This window comes from Biomphalaria glabrata, chromosome 5 (genome assembly GCF_947242115.1).
Source record: "Biomphalaria glabrata chromosome 5, xgBioGlab47.1, whole genome shotgun sequence".
Classification (NCBI taxonomy): domain Eukaryota; kingdom Metazoa; phylum Mollusca; class Gastropoda; family Planorbidae; genus Biomphalaria; species Biomphalaria glabrata.
In genome coordinates, this window is record NC_074715.1 from 15,442,998 (window position 1) to 15,466,050 (window position 23,053).

Sequence of the window (23,053 nt, forward strand, 5' to 3'; positions counted from 1 at the left end):
GGTCTAGGGCTATGTTTTCCCAATGGTCAGTATCAATGTTCATTGTTTTGAGATCCCACTTTATTACATCCACGTAACGGAGGAGGGGATGACCAGCTTTTCTTGAGCCAGATGCGAGTTGCCCGTAAAAAATAACTTTTGGGATGCGATGGTCTTCCATCCGGCTAACGTGTCCAAGCGAGCGTAAAAATTCTTGGACCTGCAGATGACTGACGTTAAGATTTATTTAATTCATTAAGAATCTCATCTCTAGTAATGAATCTTAAGTTAAATACATGATCATCACAAGCTCGACATTATCAAGTATAATTCAATAGGCCGAACATTAGTTTCATTCATTTAAAAATAGTTTTACTCTTTGTTATATGTGCACTAAATTCATTCTGTTAGTGGCAATTACTTTTTATTACATTTTACATCAATCAATTATTTCATTCAAAGAAACAGAGAGTAAATGAATGAACTAACTATGTCAGCAATACTTCTACCAAAGGATAAGTTATCTAGAGCAGTTCCGTTTGGGTGCGACCGCCCCAGGCCCCGCAAGATGAGTTTGGTTCGTCACCGTCAGACTACTTCTGCCACCATTCTACTGTGTACCTTAACACTCCGTCATAGTCTGAAATAGGCTACGGAATAGAGGATCTTTCTGATCAATAAGTTAGTCAGAGGTATATATTGTATCAATATAAAGAACAAGTTAGGTACAGTCAATGGTACTTGTCTAAGGTATTACGTGTATTGTGCTTGTGTAGTTGGACACGACCTTTTAATGAACCACGTACTTCCATCTCTGAAACCACTTTCAATCCGTTTAAATTGTAGACATATTTAATGTATTTCCTGTATTCAAAGTTGTGCCCAGAAGACATATTTTTATCTAATTATGATGCAGCCACCTTTATAAACCTTTTTTTTATGGAGTAAGACGCTAGGCAGTATTTACACTGTTGATTAATTGGTATCCTTATGAGAAAAAAGCACAAAGTATCTTTTGAAGGAATACACTATCCACATTAGATCTTAACGTGCAAGAAATATAAAAGACTGTTTTAGAAATATACAATGTATTTTATAAAAGAAAACATGGAGTTGATAATAAAAATAAAACCCACTACAAGTGCAAACATGATAAAATGATATTAAATTAATAATAATAATGAAGTTTTCAATAAGTTACAAAAATAATGCATGATGTAGAGTTGTAGAAGGTTAAATTGTAACACTCATAACATTGTGGGACTGACAACAAAAGAACTACAATCGTTTCAACACCAGGAAATAAGAACAATAGGGTGTGTATGATACCGCCGCATTGTTTTATAAAATGAACACTCCCCTACACTTTTTTTCTATTAATGATCACTCCCAACCTCTTTTTTTTTTAAATAATGAAACACCTTTCCCATTTTAGTGCCCTGCCCCTATCAATATTTCACCCGCTTCAGCGGGCAATTAGGACTTAGGAGCCGACCTAGATGACCACTCATCAAATAAATATGTATATCATTAAGGTGTTTGAACACAATAACATCCCTACATACATATATAACTATAAATCATTTACATCAATGCATGACGGAATGTGTTCCTTTGGACATGGTGCACTTGATACATTTGATGCAATTAAGAGAGATTCTCTTTAACGATTATGTGACTATACAATTAAAAAAAGAGAATAGGCATAAAGAAAGAAGTTTTCAAAAGTTAAAAATGATGGTGGCTAAAAATGTAGCTTTAAACCAATATTAGTCGGCTGTGTTTCATTGTCATGTTTACTGATATGACCATGTTGAACCAACTTCACGTGCAGCCAATGCCATCTAGTTGGCCAGATTTTTAAACACCGTGAGGTTTAAAATTACAGATACCAGCTATTCCCTCTTTGGCGCAGAAAGTTTAAACATATTTTTTTTCGGCCTTTAAGAAGGCTATATCAAACTGCGAGCTGCCGAACGAGTGTCTGATCGCCAAGATAATTATCCAGTGCTGACATGTCTTTGCTTTCAAATTCTTTGATTGCCGCAGACGGTGGCGCTGAGTATATATCCATGCCGGCTGGCGACTTTTCGAGAAGCAAGCCATCTCCTACATGATTGTTGTTCGTCAGCGGCATTTTAAGATCCGAATCGTAGTCAGGCAGAGGTGGCTCCATCTTAGAAGGGGAGACATAGTAGGGGTCAAGCGCCAGCTGGCTTGAGGTCACGTCTTGTGACTCGAGGTCATCCTCTCTGGAGGTGCTCAGAAGTTTGCCCAGACGAATACAGAGCGTCTCGGACATGCTTGACGTGCTCTCTAAATCGTTGGCGGGAACGCGGACAATCTGTTGGAATGGAAGGCCAGGTAGGCTCTGATGTTTGAAGGACCGCAACACTAGAGGCGCTTTTTTCTCTTCCGGCTCCACCAGGTCTGCCTTGGAGCTAATGGACGGAGCCACGAGGCAAGTCTGGCTGGCCAGAGGCTCAGATTGCCCTGGTCTTTTCTTTGGCAACGATAGTTCTAGACGCTTCCAAAATCTTTCAGTTTCCTGTCAGAAGAAAATACAAGAATAGAAACATAATATTGTAAAAATAAATTCAAAGATAAACAAAACTGATACAGTCAAAAAAAAAATTTTTTTTTAGTTCGGCACTCGTCTAAGGAACATATTTGTAGAGGATTGAAAATAACTGTCTAATTTTTATTTTAAAATACTACTAGAAGATCAGATAAAACTAATAAACTAAATGTGGATTATTTATTTATAAATTATTTATGTTTAATGTGTCAATAGTTTTACTGTACCAAATTTAAAAAAAAACAAACAAGTTTATAGATGTCTTGAAATAATTAAATATAATAATCTACAAACTATGTAAAAGTTGGAGCAAGGAATTAACGGAACATACTAATTCATTAAAAACAAAAGACAAAAGTTAAATAGAAAAACAAAGACGCTTGTAAAGCTATAGCCGAAACAAACTTCAAAGAAAATTAAAAACAAAGCATAAGACGACCAATAAAGCTTTGGACAGTGAAAAAACATGGGCTTCAGCGCTGAAAGGAAGGCGTGTCTGGCTCCTCTACCACCAAAGAGAAGGCCACCTTAACCTGCGATATATGTGGACGGGAGTATCTCTCCTAAATAGGGCTCCACAGTCACATGTTAAAGTGTTCTACGAAATGAACCATAGTCGTTCTACCACTAAAGGAGGCCAACAAGATACAGGGACAGAAAAAAAAGAAGAGAAAGTTATATGGACAAAAGTGGGAGAGATATAAAGAATCTGAAGAAAAAAGTACGAAAATGAAATGAGCAAGACTGTGAAATAAAATCATAATATAACAGAATGTCAAGGACATTTAATAATAAAGATCTCTGTTTACAACTCTCAAAAAGTAGCAGATAATCTTCGCCTCGACTCCGCTTAATTACCGCACTAGTTAGTTTCCCAATATGATTTAAGAAACAAACTTGAAAGAAAAATAGACCAAACAATACAAACATACAAAAAAAGAAAAGTGAAATCAACGAGACTAAAATTTATTGGAGAATTTCATAAGTGACGCAATACCTATAAATAGCATTTTTTTGGTGTATTTGGCGTACAAAATAAAGAAAATGATAATGTATATGCCATTTTTTTTACACATAGTCAAATTATCCAAGCTCTTCCGTTTGGGGCACAAAATGATTCCAAAATTTATTCGGCTTTTACTTAAGACTTAGAACTTATTTAATAAACAAATGGGCAACTAACTAGCGATAATACATTTAATACTAGATGAACTGCAATGCATGGAAATATTATTAATTTTTTTTTTTTTTTGGCAACAGAGAAGTTCAGTTTTGCGTCCTTGACATTGCTTTGTTTTTCGTGAAAATCTCCAAAAGCGACATTCAATCCCACTTCCTGCACTACATTCTTGCTCTATTGGAATCTCCAATAGCGACATTCAATCCCGTTTCTGGCCATTTCAACCTTTCGAACAAATACCTGTTCACTGGCGTCTTTCCCAGGATATTCTAACCACGTGACAGATTTCAATATTGCACTGAGCGTCTCATCTGTCTCGTCTGCTAAGTGACTGACGTCCCCTAAAGAAAATATTGTATTATGGGATTGAAGAGGTAAAACATTGAAGTCAATCAGATGAAACGAAGAGAGGTAAAGACAAGACTTAGAAATATATTCTGAATATCAGGATCTTAAAATGAAGGCATCTTTACTTGCAATGTAAGTTAATTTGGATGCCAAGAAGTACAACTTAGAATCAGGGGTGGGCTGGTTGTATTGGTGTTCGAGTAAATGCCCAGATATGTCGGCGCCAAAATGTCTTCTTTGGGTGACAGTAAAGCCCAAAAAAAAGAAATTATCTCATAAAATGGGTCTCAAGGAAGGTCTTTTTTGCCCTCGATGTTAAATGACCTACATTAGATGCCCATGACATGAGGCACAATTTTGTGGGATGGGTTGTATGCCAAGGCCAGGTCTGATTTTGACACCTAGTCCGCACCTGCAAAGAATGATGGAAAAGGGGAAGTATTATTTGGAAAGTGGGAAGTATTACCTAGAATGATGGGAAGTATTACCTAGAATGATGGGAAGTATTACCTAGAATGATGGGAAGTATTACATTGAATGATGGGAAGTATTACCTAGAATGATGGGAAGTATTACATTGAATGATGGGAAGTATTACCTAGAATGATGGGAAGTATTACATTGAATGATGGTAATTATTACCTAGAATGATGGGAAGTATTCTGTGTTTCTCCGTCAGCATTTCTTGCAGCGCCATCTGGTATTCAAATTTGCACCAACCGCTGGAGATATAGGCTGGGCTGATGATGAGGAGCGTTCGTCGACTCTTCTTCACAGATTCAGTAATATTATCTGTTATATCTGCGTGAGACCCGAACGAAAAGGTGGACACTTGTTGATAGAATAGAATATATCTATATACTATGTGTGGAGTGTATCAAGAAGTAGAAAAAAAAAAGATAGCTTCGGGTGCCCACCTAGGTTCCTATCCAATCTCATGCAGCTTCATTTAGATCAAAAAGGTCAAAATTAGACACTTCCCACTTCCATGCGATCGCATGTACTGCCCTCCCCACTCTAGCCCTCTGAGTGGGGGGGGGCGGCCCTTTTTTTTACGGAGAAATCATAGTTCGTGAACAAAATTAGTTGAATATCTATATAATATAAACTACGTATTGATATGTGAAGCCATTTTGAATATTATGTCGCACTACACTCTAATCTCAAATTTTTATGATTAGTAAATATAAAATGAAAAAGGGTTGTACCAGGTGGGAGGGGCGATACATGCAATCGCCTTCCACTCATCAGACAAACCAATACTTTTTCTTTTTGTATTATAGTTAAGAAATTACAAAGTAAAAAACAAAATTGTCACTAATATAATTTATATGTGTTTTAAATTAAATTCTTATATCGAGTCGCCCCACCCCTATTTTTTAATGCTAAATGCAATCATTAGAAGAAATTATAAAAAGGAGCGAAGATAAATCGTTTTCACTCTACCGCCCCTCCCCTTTCTAGACAGAATTTATGTAATTTCACATGAATTTATCATAATTATTTTAAGATTGATTTGATTTGATTTTTGATTTGAGGCACATCGGCACAATTTAGGCCATGTCGTGCCTGCAGTCCCTTAAGGACTACTCTCTCTCTAAACAGCAAGGGCCAGATTCTATACAGTCATATAATTAAAATCAAGGTCTATTCACAGTTAAAATAAATTATTTTAAGAAAGACTTTGCTTTGGAAAAGTTAGAATTCAAACGAAATTTTTCAGTATAAGAGTCATGATTGAGATGAGTTCTAAACTTAGGTAATATTTTCATAGTCGCCTTTTCCCAACCTTTACTCAGTCTGATATTTTTCTAGTTAAATAAATTTGGAACTATAACTCGCAATTTATACTTCAATTTTATTGAATATTATTATGGAGAGGGAGTAAGAGAGAGGAGAGAAAGAAAGGAAATGGGAGAGAAAGAAAGGAAATGGGAGAGAAGAGAAAGGAGAGAGAGAGTTTTACTTGGTATAGTACGTCTACTTACAAAGTCCTGGGACAAAGTTTCTCTGATGTATGCACAAAGTAAAGCACATCCGGCCCTCGAGTCGTGGGACCAGGGTTTGAATCACGAACTGACGGTCAAGGTCAGCAGAGGCATAGGAAACAAAAGCATCGTACTGACGACCATCTGAAACAAAAGAGAATGAGTCTCATTTACATGCTTATCTAATCATTTACTACATTATCTTTTATTTAATGAATTTTCTTACCATTTACACTTATCATTTGCTACATTACCTTATCATTTACACGCTTATGTAATCGTTTAATACATTATCTTATAATTTACATACTTATCATTTAATGATAATATTACCATTTAGTACTTGTCATTTACATACTTATCTTATAATGTAATACTTATCATACCAGTTAAGGATCTGTCTTATCATTGACAAAGTTTCCAAGATAAAATAAAAGTATTAATTGGGTCTTCGCAGTCCTTCGTGCTAACAAGAGACTTAATTAAACAATTCGTTTTCTAAGTCTGATTAAGGCAACCCGCTTCCTGTTCTAAAGGTACCTAGAACATTCGAACATAAGTCTGTGAAAAAACAACAAAACTAGCTGTTCGTCTAAACTTTATTTAAAGGTCGTAGAACTCAAGCACAATTACTTATGCGCATGCGTACGCGCAGGACGTAATAATATTCATTTTCGAAGGAACGTCTGTAATTTATAAGATAAGATATAAGATAAAACGACACACATAGTACACATTTTATATGATTATAGGTGCTGTGGATATTAGACCTAACCTTAACCTTAACTCTAACACTAATTACGTGGTAACATTGAATGTAAAAAAAAAAAACGAATTAGAAAGTTACAAATGTTAATTGTGTGGGTGAACAAAATGTGAGGAGCCAAAGAAATCCTAAAAAATGCTAAGTGTGGGTGGGACAGAGCCAGAGAATTGGGCTAAAATAAAACGTTTCGTTGTGGAAGGACAACTTCGAATTCATTTTTTTTTTAAAAAGAAAAACTAAATTGTTTCCCCCTTTGTTAATTAAGTTGTTGACCTGCAGGTTGTTGAGCTTTGCCTTAAAATGATTAACTGATGACGTCTGCTGTTAAAACACGACGAGTAGATGGAGAGGATGGCACAAAACAACTTGTTTAAAAGGAATACATGGAAATAAGAGTGACGAAATAAGAGTGATGAGATAAGAGTGATGAAATAAGAGTGATGAAATAAGAGTGATGAAATAAGAGTGATCAGATAAGTGTGATGAAATAAGAGTGATCAGATAAGAGTGATGAAATAAGAGTGATGAAATAAGAGTGATGAAATAAGAGTGATGAGATAAGAGTGATGAAATAAGAGAGATGAAATAAGAGTGATGAAATAAGAGTAATGAGATAAGAGTGATGAAATAAGACTGATGAAATAAGAGTGATGAAATAAGACTGATGAAATAAGACTGATGAAATAAGACTGATGAAATAAGACTGATGAAATAAGAATGATGAAATAAGACTGATGAGACCCAACTTCTACTTCTTTTATTTCTATTTTAATTATAATTACTGGATTACTTTTGTACAAACCAAAGTTATGAGAATCAATAACAAACAATTGTACAACAGGGCTAAAACATCTTCGATACGGACAATTTCATCTATCTGGGAAATAGGTTTAGCAAAGAGTGTGGAGCTGATGACCATAGCAGAAATCGCATTTATTAATAAAGCTAGGTTTGCTTTAACCACTTTTGAAGCAACGTGGCGCTCCAAAGCACTGTCTTTACAAGATGCTAATCTTGAACGCAAACGTTACGTATGTCTTTCTAAACGGTTCCGAGAGCAACAAAATCAAATTTGACAAAAACTCCAGACCTTCGCCAACAGTAACCTACGCAATAAATTGGGAAATATCGGCCCGAAAAAAAAACAAGAACCAAGCAGAAACCCACAGCTCAAGAGAATAAAAAGTGAAAATAAAGCTGGGATAGGACACACTCTGCAAAAAACCAATTACTAATACTTGTATGAAGAAGTCTTGGAGGAAATTACCATTGATCAAAGCCCCTGGAGCTGGGTAGGACAAACCTTCAGAAAACCAGCTACCAATGTTGCAAGGCAGGCACTTGATTGTAATCTGCAAGGAAAGAGGAAAGTGGGCGGACCCAAACCAACCTGGCATAGGTCGGTCTTCAGTAAAGCTGACGATACTGGAATGACATGGGAGCAGATAAAGAAAGTTGCCCAGAACCAAGGTAGGTGGAGAGCTGTAGCTGTAGCTCTGAGCTCCCCTGGGGATTCACAGGAATAAAGAAAGAGAAAAGAATATATGCATACTAAACCTATGTTTTGTTTTGTTTCAATATATGGATGGGTTAATTGAGAGGCAGAGATCAACCGATTAAAATGTATACATAGGGGGAGATAATAATTTTAAAAACTATAATCACGACATTAAATGTTAATACTACTTAACGCCCTTTTTTCAGACCTAAGACAGGATGTCCAGGACGAGAAGTGTCACTCCAAATTGTGGGGCGTTGTTCATATCACAAAGAAGACAGTCACGTTTAAAAATAAATATAAAGTTTAAATTTTCATTTCAAATCATAATTCAAAAGTTGACAGCCATTTAGGTAGAGGCTAATCCTTCAGTTACCTAGTGTAGAGGTGCCAGGGCCGCCCTAGATGATTGGATGCCCTAGGCCCCCAAATGAAATAGAAAAATAAACAGCTAAACAATAAAATTACGCAGCAATAACATTAAGCACATGTTTCGCTATTTTTACCCTAAAACAAGGTTATCAAGACAGTTTTTGTGGAAACACAAACTCAAAATCGGTCCCCGAAGTGGTCCACCCAGCAGGTAAATAGGAAGGTTTCAATAATTTCAGAAAGAACATCAGAATTCTATCAAAGACAAATGGCAGAGAAAAATGGAGAAAGATCTTGTGTGGTGCCCCAACGGTCCAGCAGACCAAAGGATAGGTGAAAGAAAATGTGAAGTTAGAAGTGAACCTGGACTAACTGATGTCTTATAATGAATATCTAATCGATTTAATTTAATTGTTTAATTATATTCATCAAGTAAAAAAGAAATTCCTTTAGTTAAGTGTTCTATAGCTATAGTGCAGTGGTGCAGTTCACACGATAATATGAAAAACTACTTATTAATTGTTGTTTTAAATTATGTCCAACTTATATGTATACTAAATAGATTTTTTTTCTCTTAAAAAAAGCAAACATTTTTTTGTGTAAATGTAGTTTCGTTAGTTACTATAACAGAACTTATTAAACTTAGCAATACAAATGTAAAAAAAAAATGTTTGACAAAAAATCTAAAACCGATTGCATTAATGTGTTAAAAATATGGTATATTGTCATTCTCCCTACTAAAGAGCCTCCTGTGTTTGTTACTATTAATAGTGAATAGTTGTTAAAGTGTTGTATTTTTATGAAAAAAAACTGCTTGCATAAGTGATTTAAAAAATTGGATTTTTCGCGTTCAGAAAATAAAAAAAAAGTAGCCGTTGAACTTTGAATGGTCTAAAATATTATGATGTCGGATTTTCACTATCTTTTCTAGTTTACGAGATCTAAACGGGACGGACGGACGGATAGACAAGCATTTCATACTAAATAATAGCGTCTTTTCCCCTTTCGGGGGCCGTTAAAAATTATTTTGAGTCTGCCTAGTTTGCCTATGTCTAAGGCCAGCCCTGATGGTGCGCTACAAGTTTTTAAAATATATTTTCAAACTAAAATATAAGCACAAACTTAAGCAGTAAACTTAAAACTCTGGTCTTTAACCCAACCCTATTGCAAAATCTATGACCTTATTGATAGTAATGAAAGGATTTTTAGCAATAGTTCCAGTAATCCCTTTCCATGCAGAACATTATCTGTGACGTACTTTTGGAGAAGATAACCTCTCACTGAGTCAAAACATGTATTATCTCTCTTTTTGGTTCACTTTTGTCAGCAACAATAACAGTGATAGCAGGACGTTTTCACGCTTAAGGCTAATGTCCAACGGACGAAAGACACCCCACCCCAAAAAAAAAAGGAGGACATGTCCTCCTTTTCCCGGGCGTCTGTTAACCGTTAATATTTAGATTTAAAGTTTGTGCAAAGAGATGCACCTGCCCACAAAGGTCAACAGAATATTTATTTTTTACAGAATCCAGTGCGCAGATTATGCATGCAGAAACTAACACTAAACCAACGATGTGTGGCTCGGAGACTTATAGGCTTGACCTGTAAAGTGTAAAGAGTGGTTCTCAAAGTTTCACAAGTTTATGCAGACGCCAAAGTGTAGGCTATGCTTTAAAATAAGACTCTTCATTGGAAAAGAAAAAAAAAAAAGGGGACAAAAAATCAAGGTGCAGTTTTGTAACCACTTCGGTGGCCATGACGGCGCTGGTGTAATAGCAGGGATTAGGAAACTGATTTGAATGTCTTTGACTTTATGTACTCACGACCCTCTTTGTGACTTGAAGTCAACTTTAAAGTCACATAATAGCAGTGACGTAAAGCACAGTACCCACTGAGTCAATCCCCCAGTTTACCTGCGGTCTTGTGTGTCACGTGATCCCATTGACTAGCCAGACAAATGTAGTGCTATGTTTGGAGGTGCTTGCCTGCCCGCTGCTGTATCCCTATGTTAGATGCCACCTTGATCTGAGGGTTGATGTTTGAACCTCACGCCTGTACCCGGAGAATGTTAACGGTGGTGTCTTTATTATTAGAAATGTCCAATGTCTTCTGGTCTTGTCTGTAGAGTCTGTACTGACGGAGGTGTATGTGTTAATGTTGCTGTCATGTCTGTAGAGTCTGTACTGACGGAGGTGTCTGAGTTAATGTTGCTGTCGATGTTAACGATAGTGACTATATTTAGGGCATCTGCATCTTTCCACCGCATGACTTTAAAAATGTAGAGATGAAACGTCATACCGGATGTTGTCTGAATCTTGATAAAATCCAAACTGTAGCATTATGTATGTATTTCTTCATTCACGCAAGACAGAGGGCTGAACACAACGGGAGAGAGAAAAAGGCTGAAAGTGTTGCTGCCTCTTGTAATTTATCTTGAGCCTCACTTTGCAACAGGTGATTTGTATGCCTAGAAGTTTTAAAGTCTACAAGCTTCGAAGTATTGCTGCAACATTTGACTCGCTGGTATAACACTTGACTTTTTGGTGAAACATTTGACTCATTGGTATAACACTTGACTTTTTGGTGAAACATTTGACTCGCTGGTATAACACTTGACTTGTAACATTTGACTCGCTGGTATAACACTTGACTTTTGATGTAACATTTGGTTTAACAGCAAAACGTTGATGTAACGGTACAATACTACCTCATTCTCCCCCCCCCCCCATCCTTTTGTTTGTTATTCAAAACAGATTGTACCAGCTACTTTCAATGTAGACTACCATGCTTCTGAACATGGCTCATGCTCATTCAGTAGTCGGATGATCATGAGAAAAGAAAGGAATTTGTTTGATCTGTAACGAGCCAGTGTACTGCAGCATGACCTGTCTTTATTTACATTTGATTCCTGGTTTATTTCCACAAGTCCTTGTTTAATCTATTTGTCTTTTAGAGTTAAAAAAAGGAGCCTCATTAGATTCAAGTGTACACAAATGGCGACAGTGGACGGCGGATCCTATCCTAAGATATGAGTCCCTGGTGTAACATTGGACTTACTGGTGTAACATTGGACTTACTGGTGTAACATTGGACTTACTAGTGTAACATTTTGACTAATTTGTGTAACATTTGATCAACTAGTAAAACCTCATTCGTATAACAAACCTTTGACCCTCTGATGTAGCCTTTGACCCTCTGATGTAACATCTGACTCTGTGATGCAACATATTACTCAATAGTCTGACATTCAACCCACTTAACTAGATCAACGAGCATAACACCACGAACCACCGGCGTATCATTTGAGTCACTGATGTGAAATGAAACATGTCTATAGACCAAATGGTACAAGGGTGACATGTTTCTAACACAACGACAAACTGTGTGGGCTGTCCAAAACAAATGAAATGTGTTGGTGGGACTAGAGGTCGTCCTTAAATCCATTAACTATGTGGCCACTAGGCCGTGACTACGCAAATAAAAGAAATGTTTTATCAGTGCCGGATATAAGGTCGTGAAGGCCGTGAGAACTCCAACCTTCAAATATAAATGCACTTTAAAATAGTAATGAACTATCATATTTGTGAAGAGAGAAAGTCAATTATATGACATCTCCCTAATTTTTCTTACTTTTATCAAACATATTTTGTAAAAAGTAAAGTTTCCTTGACCTTGCAGTCTATAGTTCAGATGATGTGAAGGTCATCTGTTTCCATGGCTGACGGTTAACGAGGGTGTCAAGTGTTCAGCACAATGACAAACCACCTTTTTCTTTGAAACAACTAATACCAAGTAACCATTAAAGTTGGGTGAACTCAGAGGAGCCCTAAAGATCCCACAATTAAAAATCACAGTCTTCACCAGGATTAGAACCCGGGACCATTAGGTTTGGTAGCCAAACGCTTTACCGTTCTACCATTCAGCCACCGCGCCTCCCAACCTATTTTGTTGCTCTGCCATAAATACGTCCCCAATGTCTCCGCCCCTAATAGTCGATGCATCTATTTTTAGCCTAAAATTCATTTAAGGTTGACAGCGACTACATCGGGTACTCACCATCTTCCTCGAACGGCTGCAGCCAATGAACGAAGCTCATCATGGTTATGTTTCGTTTCTTCCACAGGTAGTAAGGCAGCAGCATCAGCACCAGCACCGTTAGGAACAACAGGCTCAGAGCCACAGCCACACCCGCCCAGGGGAACGCCGCTGTGTAAGAGAGACAAGGTGACGACATTAAATAATATGCAATTGAGACACGAAAATTACAGACACATAGACACACAGAGATTGAGACACTCGTTGTAAATAAGCACTGAAAAGAGAGACAGACAGACAGAAAGAGAGAGAGAGAGAAAAAATAAAAGAGAGAGAGAGAAGCATAACTTGAAGACAATGTAGAGACTAAAAACCAAAAGACACCAGCTAGAGAAGAACAGCCTGGATTCAATCAAGGAATAGACTAACAACCAAAAGACGCCAGCTAGAGAAGAACAGCCTCGATTCAGTCAAGGAATAGACTAACAACCAAAAGACACATAGTTAGAAGATTCTCTGCATTACCTTCTTGCTCCTCTGGACGGATCTCAGAACAGTTGTGTCCCGTGTAGCCAACATCGAAACAAAAGCACTCCTCCTCCCTGGTCTCCTTGTTGATCTCACATTTCCCGTGGGGCCCGCAGTCCAAGAGACAAGGAGTATCACAGAAAACACCTGGACAGAATGAACACTTTTAAAAATAACTAGAAGAATGAAACTGCCCGAACTGTTCATTCTCTTTTCAATTGTATCGCTACGTTTTTATCAGTGAGTTGCCAAGAGCTAATTTAACAGAAAGTCTGTTGCAGGATGTGAGATCTGATGGTTTTTAAACCCTCTTGTGACACTTGTTTTGCAAAGCTTATATCAATTCAGTCTGTCTGTTTGTTTGTCTGTCTATTTGGTAAAAAAAAATTAACATGTTTTTTCGCCCACTTTTCATTCTCCGATCAAGTTGAAATTTGCATAATTTATCCCAAAGGCAATGCACGAATTTTGTTTTAAATAGCAGAAAGGGAGATAAGCACTGCCATCTTGAGATAAAATGCAGTAATTAGCAGTTCTTTTCCCTTAAATAAGCTTTTTTTTTTCTAAAAAGTATCCTTTATTCTTTTGTTTCTTTTCTTTACACTCTGTTTCATTCTAGCTGTCATTTAACAAAAGAACTATTGTAAAACTTTGTCTGATACTGGCGATTTTAAAAAACAAAAACTAAATTAACGAGTGCTTAAAGCTCGTCACAGTTCAATGCTACGTTTCTCCACTGCTGTGGCTGTGGCTGTGTGTGATCTATTGCATCAGTTATTAAAAGTAATCCTCCCTGGGGTTTCATTGAGTTTGAAACTCGTCGTGACATTGTGCTCACATCAGACCGGATACGAAATAATTATGCAAACTTTATTTCACCGATTATTCAATTCAAGATATTTTTTTGTTTACTGTTGGTTACTATGCCTAGTATGTACAGTATGGAGTCTTACAGTATGTATAAAGCTTATATTGGAATACACTATATCTGCTAATACCTCTATGCATAGTTTAATGACTGTCTAAGCCAGGAATGTGACATATGTCAGGCGAGAGTTAGTTCATGTCAGAGTTTTCCTGTGACCTATATTCCTCTTCCCTCTCTGTTCCCTCCAGGACCCTATTTGCCTTTCATGTTTTGATTTGGCCATTTCGGCATCTGAAAGTTTTTACCTGGGCAGTTGACCGACATAGTCACACCATTGTGTCATCTTAACTATTGATTTACTAACCATAGTTTAATTTAAAATTGTTCTTTTTGCAAAGTTTATATCAGGTCACTTGTCTGTCTGGAAAAAGATTTGTACATGTTATTTCTACCACATTTATTTTCGGATCAAGTTGGAACTTTGAACATTTATTCATTGGTAAAGACAACACACGAATCAATAAAAAAAGATAACCAATAAGTCAATTAATTAATAGCAATAAATTAATTGTGTTTGATACCGAGAAGGTAAATTAATTCTTCAGTATTCAGAGGTATGGCTAACTATTTAAAGTTTTGTCCCCTTAGATAATTGTACACTTTTTTCTGCCATTTCCATTCTCGAATAAAGTTGAACCTTTAAATTATTATTTACAGTACCCAACAAAACACGAATGATTGAGAAAATCAAACCAGTTTTTCAATTAATTATTGATAACATTATTTTGTTTGATATCGACATGGGGAACTAATTTTTACATAATGAGAAGATATAATTGTAATGTGGAGTTCTTCCCCCAAGAAAAGCATTTGTTGTTGTTTTTTAAAGTAAGTTATTTATAAGTTATATATTTTTTGTCTTACTCTAAATTTCTAAAATATATCACCCTTTAAGACTTCTAGAACATATCAGCTTCCAGAGTTAATAGAAAATACTACCCGTAAAGCCTCTAAAACATACTAATCTGTAAAACTCCTAGAAGATACTAATCTGCAAAACTCTTAGAAGATACTAACATGTAAAACTTCTAGAAGACTTAAGAAGACACTAACCTGTGAAACTTCTAGAAGACACTAACCTGTACAACTTCTAGAAGATACTAACCTGTAAAACTCTCTTGACATTCACACTCTAGCACTTCCGGGTTGGTTGAACAGTTCCCGTACTGACAAATGAAGCCAGGTGTACAAGCTCTCAGCGCTAAAGACTGAAGAGGGCCGTATCCAGGAATCTCTTTCCATGGGTCAAATATCTCGGACAGGTTAAAATTCTTAATGGGTTTCTGTTTAACACTCGGTTTTGATATAACTGATGAGTCAGGACTCTTGCTGGTACCTAGTAACAAAAATTAAAACAACATATTTTTAAAATCAACAATTCAGCCTGACTTTAGATAAACGCTGTATTGAGCTTCGTAAATTAGATGAAATAGTTTGAAACCAACTTGAAACAAATGTGCCGGGTTAACATTATTTTCCAGGCTACAGTTGCGGGAGTTTGCAAGTAAAATTGCAAAAAGCGAAGTTGGTTTAATAACTTAAGGACATGTAGTTTGTATGTAACATGGTAGTAACTTCACTAAATCAACATTTATCCCCCCTTTTTTACAAAGATTATATCAACTCACTGGGATAAAAACAAACACAATGCAACTCGAATCTCATATTAAAAGTTCCTCGTCTTCTTCGAAGAACAAAGCAGCAGCCCGTAGAAGAAGATATCCTATATGGACGCTATTGTCACAAGACAAGCTCTCACCTAAAACCCCAAAGGTATGAAAAAGACGGAGCGAGCCAGAAATACATGGCGCAGAGTTTTGGATGCAGATGCCAAGCGGATAAGGATTATGTGAGGGACAGTTGGAGAGACTCGTCCAGAACCGAGACACCTGAAGAGAGCTGGCTGGTGGACTATACCCCAGACTGAACCACAGGAAAAAAATAGTCTTCATTGGGATTCGAACTCAAGGCCCATTTGTTGGGTGGCTAAGCAATTTGTGCCACTCATTTATACAGCCCCTTTAACAAACCATCTTTTACAGTGTTAACAGTTGATCCCGTTAAAAGACATACACATTAATCTTTGATGGACAAAAAACACACCCCGACAATACCAATAAATATTTGAACAACAGATCGATGTTTACTGTAATCTACACGTATACAGGCTTACGATGACACTTACCGGACAATGAAGGTTTGCACGGTACACCGCTGTAGCCTTTAAGACACCTGCAGAAAGGCTTCCCACCTGCCATGGCACAGGACCCGTACCTACCACAGTCGACTGGACAAGTCTCACCACACAGCATGCCACCGAAGCCTGGGTCACACAAGCAGAACATGTTGCCATCACCACGGTAACAGTAGCCAAACTAGAAGCAAATAAGAGGATCATTTATAGCACAGACTGACGAAAGTTAAACTTTTCTTTTATGAAAATGTATATTATTTCGCGCGTGTTCTAGTCTGATATATTTCTTTAAAAAAGGTTTTGAACTAGGTTTGCAAAGTTTATTTGAACTTTAATTATAAAGTAGCTGACATTAGCTGGGGAAAGTAAAGGCGGTTGGTCGTTGTGCATGTTGGCATCTTCGAACACTTTTTCATGTGGCTGTGGAGCCCTATTTTGGAGAGACACTCTCGTCCACATATATTGCAGGTTAAGCTGGCTATAGATTTGGTGATAGAGGAGCTGGACATTTTTCGCATGGCACGCTTGTCTTCCAGAGCTGAGGCCCATATTTTTTCGATGTCCATAGATTTTTGGTCACTGTCTCTCTTCAACTAGTGCGGTCTAGAGCTATGCCTTCCCAATGGTCAGTATCAATGTTTACTGATTTAATGACACGTTTTATTACATCTATGTAACGGAGGTGGGGGCGACCAGTTTTTCTTGAACCAGACGCAAGTTGACTTAGGCGAAGTCATCTATCCACTTATTAAATTCAACCTAAGAATATCACATTCGATGATTTTTATAGTAAAAAAATAGCCTCTTATTGACGATTACATTTCTTAATCAGTTTTAAATTAGCTAAAATTTACTAAACGGCCTCACCCGAAAACTCTTTGTACTTAACAAAACATGACTCAATTTTAACTAAGCCAATTAGTCAATTAATTAATAATAATTAATTATTTTATTTCATATTGAATAATTAGTTTTCAGAACCGAATTTCCTAAATACAACACAATCCTAACATTCCAAAACCGTACATAAAACAAGATTACAAAGAGAGTTTGTGTTACACAAACTCAGAGGCGGCCCCCGTCGAAGTCGGATCCCTGTCGGATCTGCATATTCGCAAATAATATTCAAGAAGTGATTTAATTTTGATGTAAAATGTTTTACATGTTTCGGATGTTCCTTCAGAGTTGAAGATAATTACTTCCTAGTCCAAACCTCCCGCAGGACGACGGGGGATGGGAGCGGGCAGGGTTTGAACCCTGGACCATCCATAAATCTGAACGACAGTCTAGCGCGAAAACCGCACGACCAAGCAGCCATCCGATGGTCAAAAGTAATAATGTTTCAAAGATTCATTTGCCGTAAATTTAAATTTAAATTAAATAAAAAAATAGTAGATTAGTTTTAGTATATTAAAACATTACAATATTGATCAAAACGTTTGGAAATGAAAATCTACACTTTTTTTTTACACTTTAAGTTTAGAAATTGAAATTCTACATCTTAATCTAGTCTATTTTAGTCTAAACTAGATCTACAAATTCTAGATATATACTCTAAAATAATTTTAATTAGAATATAAATCCAGATCTAGATATACTGTAATAAAAATCTAGATCTAGTTTAAAAAATCTAGATTAGATCTAAATCAAGATATCATTCCTTTTTTAAACGCGAGTCACATAACGAGGCTTAATAAACATTACTATACTGAGTTCTTTTTTCATTTCATTTGAAGAATTAATTCCATATAACGTCAGAGGGAAAAAAAACACTACGTCACACGGCCTAGCTAGACTAAAAATCGCCTTCATCGATACGAGCCATTTATCCGAGTGTTCATTGACTTTGGAGCACCGAGTGCGTTCTTTAAGCATTTCATTTAAAGAATTCATTCCATATGACGTCAAAGGAAAAAAAAATACTACGTCACACGGCCTAGCTAGAATAAAAATCGCCTTCATCATTACGAGCCATTTATCGAGTGTTCATAGACATTGGTGCACCGAGTGCGTTCTTTTAGCATTTCTTTTAAAGAATTCATTCCATATGACGTCAAAGGAAAAAAAAACACTACGTCACACGCCTTAGTTAGACTAAAATATGTTTTTATTAATACAAGCAATTTTTCGAGGGTTAATAGACATTGGTGCACCGAGTGCGTTCTTTTAACATTACATTTAAAGAGTCCATTCATATGACGTCAAAGAAAAAAATTCCATTACCTCACAATAGGCTAGTACCGGTACCATAAAAAAATGTCTTTATTTACACGAGATATTTAACGAGGGTTCATAGACATTGGTGCACTGAGTTCTAATAGAATTTATTTAAAAAGGATCAAAGCCGCATTGTTTTTGCGTTTTGTCTGTCAGTCGGTCTGTCCGTCATCTTGATATAAAAAAAACAACAACTAAAAGTTATTAAAAATTGATTAACCTTTATTCTACGTTTCAAAACATCGCAATAATTTTTAGGTATGAACACAATTGAAAAGTTTATATAATAGATTGTTCCGGATGTTTGTATAAATAGTAAAAGAAAAAGAGAATTTCAGATAAATGAAATACCGTTAATTAAATTTTTTGGATGGTCTCATATAAAAATTAGATGTACTACAGCCATGTGGAGAGATTTTCATACCTTACTTTGGTGTTTGGATTCTGTTTTCCTTAAAAATCGGAACATAATATTAACGATAATTAGATTTTTTAATGTTTTAGGTAGAAAGTTAAATGTACTGTAAGAGAGTAGTGAGTTAAAATATTTTTCATAAAAATCCGTAAAAACATTATTTCGTAAATGAGAAGATTATTTGTTTATTAATTAGAAGAGGGAGTTCAAACAATTATTTGGAGTTAGTAGATTTTTAAATAAATTCGGAAATTTCTGGCGACGATTTATAAGAAACAAAATCCGGAACTTTCTTTATCGATTACAAAACTTCTATGTTATGTTTTAGCAAAAAAATTAAATGTCTAAAAAGTAATTTTCAGTAATCAATTCTAGTAAATTACTTTTTTTTTAAGCCCTGAATAACCTATTGTCGATCTTTTTAAAATTTGTTTAAAGATGAAAATACGGAACAATTTGATATTGATAACCAAATTATAGTGACGCATTGTCAAATAATATAAGTATAATATTAGTAAATTATGCGATTTCAAACAATCATTAGGCATAATTCATGTTTTATAAAACAATATCCGGAACATTTTTACACTTAATGAAATATAAGTCAGTATAGAGATTTTGATTTAGCATTAATATGCTATTTACATAAAAAACGGAACAACATATTATTGATAATGTGTTTTCGCAACGTTTAAGCATGGAAATTGAATGTAATATAAATTAGAAGAGCAAAACATTTGTTGGGGTTGATTAGTTTTGCACAAAAAAATCCGGAACAATCAATTTTTAGATACTTAAAACTATTGAAATGTTACGGGAGGAACATTAAAGTGTAAATCAGATTTTCAATAGCTTTTAGAGTTCTAGTTTTTTTTTAATCTAATCGTGACGGACAGACCGACCAACAGACAAAACGCACAAAAATAATCTTCTTTTATTTGGATGGGGGCACTAAAGAAAAAATAAATAAAATCTGATTTTTTAAAAAAGTTTAAGGAATTGGTTTAGCAACTGGTCATGTAGCGACGTTACGCTACTGCACGAAAATCGCTGCATAAAAAGTCCATTAAAAAAAATGTGCGTGATATTTACATACAAAATGCATTATTAGCCTTTATAAACAAACAGAAATGTTTTCTTTTAATTTTAGCAGATAGTTGACCAGAAAAAACATCGTTAACTATTATTTATATTTGTTGTAAACATTTCCTGTACATTTTAAAAATATATTTGACTTAGTGATACTGAAAATACACAAAAATTGTCCATCTTTGTTAGCATATTGTAACATTGCCTCCCTTACATTTACGTAATTGTTTTAGAATTGGTGTATTTTTATGAAAAAATCGCTTGCATAATTAATTTTATAAATTAAACGGTTTGCTTTTAGAAAACCAAAAGTAGCCGTTGCACCTAAACTTTTCAAGCCGCATTTAATGATGAAATAATATTTTTCATATCTCTTCTAGTTTTCGAGATCTGAGTGTGACAGACGGACAGACGGACAGACGGACATTTTGCACAAACCTAATAGCGGCTTTTTCCCCTTACGGGGGCCGCTAAAAAAGAATTATGAATTCTTTGTAACTCTTCTCTCACTAATGCTAACGACTTCCGGGAAAACATTACGACATAATTTGGTTGGCATCGCAAACCCCCTTGCCCCCCACTCCCACACAGGCTTATTGTTAGATCTAGAATTTAGTCATACTCTTATAGGAGAAAAGATTCAAGAGTATTCTCGCGTGTTCTTTGTTATGTGGCCCCAGACACACTCTAGAATTCGAGACTAATCGAGACGATGCATTTGTATCGATACTAAAAAAAGATGCAGCCTCAAACCTTTTGCAATTGCATCTAGAGTTCGATACGATGCATTTGTATCGATAAAATACAGCTTCCCACCTTTGGCAACAAAACGATGCGTTTTTATCGATACCAAAATAAAGATACAGCCTCTAACTTTTTTCAATTCAATTTAGAGCGGGACGATACATTTGTATCGATATTGCAATAGATAGCAGAAGACGTTTGTCCTACCTGACATATTATGTTGGGGAGACACTGTCGATCCTCCAACGTTCTTGGCTTAACTGCGGCTTCTGTTGTCATGGTGCTTGCAGCCGTGGCATTCGCAGCCGCTGAGGTGGTCTCTCTGGGCGCCGTGGAGGTGCTGTCGGTGGGCGCCGAGGTGGTGATGTCCGTGGGCTTCGTGGAGGTGCTGTCCGTTGGCGCCACGGAGGTCGTCGATGTTGACGTGGAGGTGGAAGGCGTGTCCTGCTTGGGCGAGTCCCCAGAGTACCACATGCTGTTGGCGTTGCCGTCTTGCATGGAGGCATGCGTCGACGGACCCGCCGTGGAGCTGACGTTGCTGAGCGTGTTGGTCTGGCAGTTGGCGCCGGTGTAGCCGGTGTCGCAGGCACAGAACATGGTGTACTCACTGTTTTCTCGGCACCTGGTTAGAAGAAAAGCAGAACAAGCACGGTTGAGTGTGACTGTTAACTGGTTGAGTGTGACTGTTAACTGGTTGAGTGTGACTGTGTACTGGTTGAGTGTGACTGTTAACTGGTTGAGTGTGACTGTTAACTGGTTGAGTGTGACTGTGTACTGGTTGAGTGTGACTGTTAACTGGTTGAGTGTGACTGTTAACTGGTTGAGTGTGACTGTTAACTGGTTGAGTGTGTGACTGTTAACTGGTTGAGTGTGACTGTTAACTGGTTGAGTGTGACTGTTAACTGGTTGAGTGTAACTGTGTACTGGTTGAGTGTGACTGTTAACTGGTTGAGTGTGACTGTTAACTGTTTGAGTGTGACTGTTAACTGGTTGAGTGTGACTGTTAACTGGTTGAGTGTGTGACTGTTTACTGGTTGAGTGTGACTGTTAACTGGTTGAATGTGACTGTTAACTGGTTTAATGTGACTGTTAATTGTTCAGAGATCCGTAAAATATAATGGAGTCAATAATAGGAACGGTTTTAATATTATGTAACAAAATATTTGGGACTCCAATGATATCTGGTTGTGTGGCTGATAATCACTGATATCTGGTGGAGAGCTTCATAATCATCGATATCTGATGGCGTCTGATGGAGGGGGGTGATAAACATTGATCTGATGCAGGGATTGAGAATCGTCGATGAACCATAACTTACAAAATACAGGAACACAGGCTAATAAAATACACAAACACAAGTTTAAAAACACATTTATTATTTCCTATGCTAGAACAAATTCGTGCAAGTGTTTCTTCTTCCCTTGATTCCATTCGAGCATGGGGCATGTTGACTGAATCAATGACTTGGAGAGCATGGGGCATGTTGACTGAATCAATGACTTGGAGAGCATGGGGCATGTTGACTGAATCAATGACTTGGAGAGCATGGGGCATGTTGACTGAATCAATGACTTGGAGAGCATGGGGCATGTTGACTGAATCAATGACTTGGAGAGCATGGGGCATGTTGACTGAATCAATGACTTGGAGAGCATGGGGCATGTTGACTGAATCAATGACTTGGAGAGCATGGGGCATGTTGACTGAATCAATGACTTGGAGAGCATGGGGCATGTTGACTGAATCAATGACTTGGAGAGCATGGGGCATGTTGACTGAATCAATGACTTGGAGAGCATGGGGCATGTTGACTGAATCAATGACTTGGAGAGCATGGGGCATGTTGACTGAATCAATGACTTGGAGAGCATGGGGCATGTTGACTGAATCAATGACTTGGAGAGCATGGGGCATGTTGACTGAATCAATGACTTGGAGAGCATGGGGCATGTTGACTGAATCAATGACTTGGAGAGCATGGGGCATGTTGACTGAATCAATGACTTGGAGAGCATGGGGCATGTTGACTGAATCAATGACTTGGAGAGCATGGGGCATGTTGACTGAATCAATGACTTGGAGAGCATGGGGCATGTTGACTGAATCAATGACTTGGACGATTAGAAGTAGATACTTAAAATGTACGATAAGATAGTACTTAAATACTAGTCTCTTTCTTGGTTCTGTTATGTGT

The 23,053-nt window shown here is 36.8% G+C and overlaps 1 protein-coding gene across 3 annotated transcripts in view; it reads right to left on the reverse strand.

The window, feature by feature from the left end:
- Positions 1–1,050: 1,050 nt before the first annotated feature.
- The window catches only part of LOC106062301 (uncharacterized), a 46,681-nt gene continuing 24,678 nt past the window's right edge, over positions 1,051–23,053 (reverse strand). For 2 of the 3 annotated variants that reach the window (XM_056030587.1, XM_056030588.1), the window contains 9 exons: positions 21,067–21,481; positions 16,386–16,575; positions 15,306–15,536; positions 13,270–13,419; positions 12,766–12,915; positions 6,074–6,217; positions 4,728–4,916; positions 3,978–4,078; positions 1,051–2,527 (listed from right to left, as the gene is read on the reverse strand). In XM_056030587.1, coding sequence (XP_055886562.1) covers positions 1,937–2,527; positions 3,978–4,078; positions 4,728–4,916; positions 6,074–6,217; positions 12,766–12,915; positions 13,270–13,419; positions 15,306–15,536; positions 16,386–16,575; positions 21,067–21,481 — 2,161 coding nt within the window. In that variant the 3' untranslated portion in view covers positions 1,051–1,936. The remainder of the gene's footprint in view (positions 2,528–3,977; positions 4,079–4,727; positions 4,917–6,073; positions 6,218–12,765; positions 12,916–13,269; positions 13,420–15,305; positions 15,537–16,385; positions 16,576–21,066; positions 21,482–23,053) is intronic. The other variant, XM_056030589.1, reaches the window with a different exon arrangement.